Raw genomic sequence first — 7,132 nt, forward strand, 5'->3', positions numbered from 1 at the left:
CTACCTGAATTTAATTCACAATTGTAAGATGATCAAGGTTCTCTGTCAAGGAAAGAGTAAAGTTGACCTTCTCTAAAAGATGGGGCCAGGCCAGGCGTGGTGGCTCACACCTGTAATCCCAACACTTTGGGAGCCCGAGGTGGGTGGATCACCTGAGGTCAGGAGTTTGAGACCAGCCTGACCAACATGGAGAAACCCTGTCTCTATTAAAAATACAAAATTCATCGGGCGTGGTGGCACATGCCTGTAATCCCAGCTACTTGGGAAGCTGAGGCAGGAGAATCGCTTGAACCCAGGAGATGGAGGTTGCAGTGAGCTGAGATCCCGCCATTGCACTCCAGCCTGGGCAAGAAGAGTGAAACTCCGTCTCAAAAAACAACAAAAAATCATGGGGCCAGAACTGGTAACCATGACTATTTACATGAGTTGGTAGCCTGTGAATACAATAACAATGCAATTTTTATTGTTATATCAATGAGCAAATGTTATAAATATCTCTCATTTCTATATCTGCTTTTATACTCCATTCATCACCGTGTGAGGAATGTCTCTGATGCCTTGTCTTGCACCTGGGATGACAGGTGTGATAGCCGGGCAAAAGAAGGCAAACATCTAGCTAAATATTGATTTGGGTACAGCAGAGTTCTAATTTTGCATAATTGATGCTTGTCTGCTTCATCCTGTTGAGAAAAAACGGTGTTCCTGAATTGTTGTGATATATCAATGGTGATACCTGACCTAGGCTGTGCTAAAAATATAACCCTTGCAAAGTAGATTTCTCTTCTGTTCTTGGGATGAAACTTGCAGCTTTATTACAGCTCATAAGAGCACCTATTCTACTTGTGGAAACTATGCTTGCCCATGTTTACCATGTGTTTGGTCCATTTCTTGCATTATAGGTAGGGTGAGTCTAGTTTGAGTTTGCACAGTACTGTTTGCTCTTGTGAAATTTCAGTTTGTACCTTATATCTCAGTATAGTATAAATATTAATAGTACCTTATGCTTTCAGAAGTATCCCAGTTTGGATGAGAAATTATATGTTCATCTTATGCATGTATGTTATAGTACCTCCAACACAAGTCATCTCCCAACTCTCCATATTGAAAAGGTTCACAGCTTCCATGACATAAATGAAGCACTACAGTTTGGAAGAATAGAATAGTAAGTTTTCATCAAATGGAGTTTTACATTCTATTCAAGGATTGAGGACCGCACTGGCCTTTTTGGAACAATCTGGCAATGCCTCAGCTACATCTCTAAAATCTGCTCAGTACTGACACAGTGGCCACTAGGGCCATGGTCCTTTGGAACTTCTTGACTCTAGATTTCACCTTAATCAATAGAAGAGTAGTGTGTGCTCTTACTGGCAATGAATATGCTATCGTTATTCTTGTCAATTAGAACTTGTCTAGGATTTGCATATTCCCATTCAAATAGAAACTACCACATTTCAGCAGTCAGAGAGAAGGAACTGAGTTGCATGGGCTGGTAGCCTTTCAGAAAACTGTGTAAGGCATATTAGCAATATTGTGGACTATGATAAGCCTGTATATAGTGGTAATACTGATAAAATGTTGTATATATTGTCTTAAAGGAATGCATCAAAAATTTTCTTGTGTAAGTGTTGAAACTGTACATTATGTATTTAAGAGAAAGCAAATTTGAGGCTCAAGTAATAAGAGATCATATGCAGATTTAGGTCTTATAACAACAAAGATGGAAGACTAGAGAAAAAAAATGCTATAACTTCTTGATTTCACTGTTAGTAGGTAATATCCTTAAGTGTTTTCTCCATAACTGCAAATAAATTCGATCTCCACAGGCTGCTTTTTATAAAAAATGCTAATTAATTTGTGTCCTTGTAATTAACTAAGGATCTATCTAAAAACAAATAAAGGTGATGTACCATCTCCCCCACAGCAACAGAAGGATTTTGCTTTGTGTCATAAATCAAGTTCAAAGAATATTCTTTGGTAACATGTTAAATTGCAAACTTTTTTTTTCTTTTGTTTGAGACACAGTCTCACTGTGTCACCCAGGCTGGAGTACAGTGGCACGATCTCGGCTCCCTGCAACCTCCACCTTCTGGGTTCAAGCAATTCTTTTGCCTCAGCCTCCCAAGTATCTGGGATTACAGACATGCACCACCATACCCGATGAATTTTTGCATTTTTAGTAGAGACAGGGTTTCACCATGTTGGCCAGGCTGGTCTCAATCTCCTGACCTCAGGTGATCCACTTGCCTCAGCCTCCCAAAGTGCTGGGATTACAGGTGTGAGCCACTGTGCCTGGCCATTAAATTGCAAACTTTCACAAGAATTACCCATCTTGTTCTCTTTGTGACACAGAGATTCATGTGAATTTGAGTTAATGTTATCTATGCTTTGTCGTCTATTAATGTAAAGTTTTCCAGGAAGTATTATTTGACCAGCGTCATTGTGAAACACATACTAGAAATTATTATTACATCCTTTGAAAATAACCTCCACCATAATCTGTACTTTTGATTACTTTTCTTACTGGATACATTTTCTTATTTGATAAATTGTACTTCTGGGCATAATGTTGAGTTGAAGCTGCAATGTGGTAGCTTCTTTTAGGATCATCTCTATATTTCTAAAGTTTAAAAATATTTATCATATTTCTTTATCAGTACAGAAAAGAATTATTGCCAACTTGACTCTGCTGGCACATAATTTGACAACGTGTTCTTCATTTAATTTAGATTTTAGCAAAATCTAGAAGATAGGAATCCTGGCAATTGGGGTTATTTACCTTTAGGACATTTTCCAGCTAAATGGAGGAGTGGTTCTTTTGACAGCTGTAATGTAAAAGGGGTATGAAAGTTGGAGTCCAGGTCCCACTAAGGGAAATGTCCTATTAGCACAACCCCCCACACCCGATACACACTTTTATCTAAATGATAGTACCCCAACTGTAGGGAGAACTAAAAGAAAAGCAGCCCCTCCTCAGACTGCAGCCCAGCTTCCAGTGATCTCGAAGTCTAGTCTCTGAAATCAGATTGAGGTCGCTCAAGACGACAGTGCTAATGGGGACCTGATCAAAACACATGAAAATATTTTCTGGGGAGAGGTATCTCCTAGGGCTCAAATTATGTGAACAATCTTTCAAATAAAATGTCCAACACACACTCCTATGTACCCAGGCACATGAGGTGACAAGACAACATGAAGACTGAAAGAAACCATAAGCAATAGACCTAGATCTGTAGGGATTCTGGATATTGGAACTAACAGATCTAGATATTAAAATAACTATGCTTACTATAGCCAAGTAAGCAAACCTAAGATAGAAAATACAGTTGAAAACTGCACAGAAATAACATAGACAATTTAAAAAAAGTAGTACCCAGAAATATTCGAACTTTAAAAACTATAACTGAAACCAAGAATTTAGTGGGTAGGTTTGACATCAGATTTAAAGGAGAATTACTATAAGAGCGGACAGAAAAAAACCCAGAATGAAGCATGGAGAGACAAACAGATAAAAATTACATAAGAGAGAATAATAAACCCAGAGGATGTGGTGAAGGAAAAAAACTAACATGCATTTTACAGAAGTTCCAGAAAAAAAAAGGAAAGAGGAAGTGGGTCAGAATAAGTATTTGAGGAGCTCATAGCCCAGATCCTCTAAAAAGCAGAGCCTGAGGCAAAAGCTTACATGTATACTTTACTGGTAAGTGTATTCCTACAAGCGCACGAGTGGGGCAAAATTGATGTGAGATAGAGAAGGATGTAGTACAGATGTAGCGTGTGTTACACTAACGTGGGCATACACCCATTTTAAAGTCTATTACCTCGTCTCGCAACCCATCATCAGAAAAGGTATGAGCAACTGTTACTTCAACAATCTGGTTCTGAGGAGGAAGGGAGAGAAAACTGTCCAGGAGTTTTCCCCTCCCATTGGGTAGAACCCACTATATGGCGTGATACCTCCCACACTTCAAGATTGTGTACACGTGAGCGCTGAGTGGGTACCATGGTATGTATCTCATGCCTCAGCCCACCGGGAAAGCCCCAGGGCAGGACATGAAAGCACATAGCAAGTGTGTGAGATAAGCCGCTGGCAGGTTGTGCTCAAGTGTGACAAGGATCAGGGAACAGCCACCACAGAGGGCAGATATGAATTTGTGTCAATAAGGTTAGCGCATGGATCTGGGGTAACACAGAAGTAAATCTTGTACAGACATCAGTCCAACCAATTCCAGAAGCCCTACAAGCCCAAAGCAGGACAGGAAAAGGTTTTCACCTAGGCACATTGGAGTAAAAAGGCTGAAAATCCAAGGAAGACAGAAACTCTAAAGCAGCCAGGGAAGGAGAGCGGGCCGAGGAGAAGCAGTGCGGCGCACGCGCAGTATATGTGGCTAGGGAATTCGTGTGGACGTCAGGGTGGAAGCGGGTGTGAGAGGGTCCAGCAGAAGAAAACATGGCTGCCAAAATGTTTGAGTTCATCGGCAAGTTTGGCCTGGCCTTAGTTGTTGCAGGAGGCGTGGTGAACTCTGCCTTATATAGTGTGGACGCTGGGCACAGAGCTGTCGTCTTTGACCGATTCCGTGGAGTACAGGACATTGTGGTAGGCAAAGGGACTCACTGTCTCATCCCATGGTTACAGAAATCAATGATCTTTGACTGCCGTTCTCAACCACGTAATGTGCCAGTCATCACCGGTAGCAAAGATTTACAGAATGTCAACCTCACACTGCGCATCATCTTCCGGCCCGTCGCTAGCCAGCTTCCTCACATCTTCACCAGCATCGGAGAGGACCATGATGAGCGTGTGCCGCCGTCCATCACGAACAAGATCCTCAAGTCAGTGGTGGCTCTCTTTGAAGCTGGAGAACTAATCACCCAGAGAGAGCAGATCTCCAGGCAGGTGAGCGATGACCTTACGGAGCCAGCAGCCACCTTTGGGCTCATTCTGGACGACGTGTCCTTGACATATCTGACCCTCGGGATGGAGTTCATAGAAGCGGTGGAAGCCAAACAGATAGCTCAGCAGGAAGCAGAGAGGGCCAGATTTGTGGTGGAAAAGGCTGAGCAGCAGAAAAAGGCGGCCATCATCTCTGCTGAGGGCGACTCCAAGGTGGCCGAGCTGATCACCAACTCACTGGCCACAGCAGGGGACGCCCTGATCGAGCTGCGCAAGCTGGAAGCTGTGGAGGACATCACCTACCAGCTTTTACGCTCTCGGAACATCACCTACCTGCGGGCAGGGCAGTCCATGCCCCTGCAGCTGCCCTGGTGAGGGCCCACCCTGCCTGCACCTCCGAGGGCCAACTGGGCCACAGCCCCGATTATTCTTTTTTTTTTTTTTTTTTTTTTTGAGACGGAGTCTCGCTCTGTTGCTCGAGCTGGAGTGCAGTGGCGCAATCTCTGCTCACTGCAAGCTCTGCCTCCCGGATTCAAGAGATTCTCCTGCCTCAGCCTCCTGAGTAGCTGGGACTACAGGCCCACGCCACCACGCCCAGCTAATTTTTTGTATTTTTAGGAGAGACGGGGTTTCACCATCTTGGCCAGGCTGGTCTTGAACTCTTGACCTCATGATCCACCCGCCTCAGCCTCCGAAAGTGCTGGGATTACAGGCGTGAGCTACCACACCCGGCCGTCCCGATGATTCTTAACACGGCCTTCATTCTGCCCCTACCTCAGAAATCACTGTGAAATTTCATAATTGGCTTAAACTGAAGGAAATAAAGGTAAAATCACTTCAGATCTCTAATTAGTCTAAAACAAAAATGTCAGCCAGAGGAAAAAAAGACAGATCATCTTAAAAGGAACAACAATTGAAATGATAGCTTACTTCTCAGTAGAAGCAATGGAAGCCAGAAGACAATAACATGGCATTTTCAATGTCCTGAAGGAAAATAACTGCCATAGTGACTTAGCAAGCATCTATAAATAGTAAAAATACTCTTTAGAAATGACGTAGAAATAAGGATTTTTTTCAAGAAAAAAATAGAGTGAGAATTCATCCCCAGCAAGCCCATACTGCAAGTATTAAAAGGTGTTCAGCTAAAAGGAAAATGAACCCACGCAGAAGGTCAGAAATAGAGGAAGAAAGACGAAGCAATAAAATAATAATTATGCTAGGGTCTTCGTTCATTTGTGCTGGTATAACAGAATATCTCCGACTGGGTAATTTATAAAGAACAGAAATTTATTTCCTCATACTTGTGGAGGCTGAGAATTTCAAGATCAAGGGGCTGAGAGCCTTCTTGCTGCGCCCTCACATGGCAGAAGACGGAAGGGCAAGAGAGAGTGAACCTACTCCCACAAACCCATTAATCCATTCACCTACCTCTTCCCCAAAAGCCGCACCTCCCAATACTGTTGAATTGAGAATTGAGTTTTCAACACAAATTATCAGGGACACCTTAGAGCATAGCAACTAGTAACTCTAAATAAATAGTTAACTATATAAAACAAAAATAATGTATTGTGCAGTTTAAAATATTTATAGATACAAGACCACAACAGTATATAATTTGGGAGGGAGGTATATGGAGTTACAGGGCTTAAAAGCCTCCTACTGGAAAAGGGTAAAAATACCAGTTGACATTAGACTTTGTCAAGTCTAATGCTTGCTAAAAATCTGCATGCTATAGTCTCTAAGGCAACGACCAAAGGAAGAGTAAAAGCTGTATAATGTCATAGCAAATAGAGATTAAAAGTAGAATTGTTAAAAATATCAATTATCGGCTGGGCATAGTGGTTCACACCTGTAATCCCAGCACTTTGGGAGGCCGAGACAGGCAGATCACTTGAGGCCAGGAGTTCGAGACCAGCCTGGCTAACATGGTGAAATCCTGTCTCTACTAACAATACAAAAATTAGCCTGGTATGATGGCAGGTGCCTCTAGTCCCAGCTGCTTCGGAGGCTGAGGCAGGAATCACTTGATCGCACCACCACACTCTAGCCTGGCCAGCAAAGCAAGACTCTGCCAAAAAATAAAAAATAAAGGAAAGAAAAGAAAAAAGATCAATATAAAAGAGACAAGAATGGAGAGAAAAAGGAGCATAGAACAGGCAGAACAAGTGTACATCACATAATAATTTGGTAGATTTAAAACCAAATATATCAATAGTTATAGCAAATGTAAAGCAACTAAAT

General features: G+C 42.2%; 1 protein-coding gene across 2 annotated transcripts; it reads left to right on the forward strand.

The window, feature by feature from the left end:
• The first annotated feature begins 4,359 nt into the window (after positions 1 to 4,359).
• LOC472970 (prohibitin 1-like) lies at positions 4,360 to 5,731 on the forward strand. Of its 2 annotated transcripts, XM_009456812.5 has the most exons (2): positions 4,360 to 4,985; positions 5,624 to 5,731. In XM_009456812.5, exons 1-2 carry the CDS (start codon positions 4,448 to 4,450, stop codon positions 5,680 to 5,682), a joined length of 597 nt encoding a protein of 198 aa, XP_009455087.2. In that variant the 5' UTR covers positions 4,360 to 4,447; the 3' UTR covers positions 5,683 to 5,731. The 2 variants fall into 2 exon arrangements, with proteins under 2 accessions (XP_009455087.2, XP_063644617.1); XM_063788547.1 differs by having other exon boundaries at positions 4,360 to 5,731.
• The last annotated feature ends 1,401 nt before the right edge of the window (positions 5,732 to 7,132 follow it).

This window comes from Pan troglodytes, chromosome 11 (assembly GCF_028858775.2).
Source record: "Pan troglodytes isolate AG18354 chromosome 11, NHGRI_mPanTro3-v2.0_pri, whole genome shotgun sequence".
In the NCBI taxonomy this organism is placed as follows: domain Eukaryota; kingdom Metazoa; phylum Chordata; class Mammalia; order Primates; family Hominidae; genus Pan; species Pan troglodytes.

What these genes read in the sequence shown, in the direction of transcription:
- LOC472970 (XM_063788547.1), top strand. Translation starts at nt 4,448, where the DNA reads ATGGCTGCCAAAATGTTTGAGTTCATCGGCAAGTTTGGCCTGGCCTTA.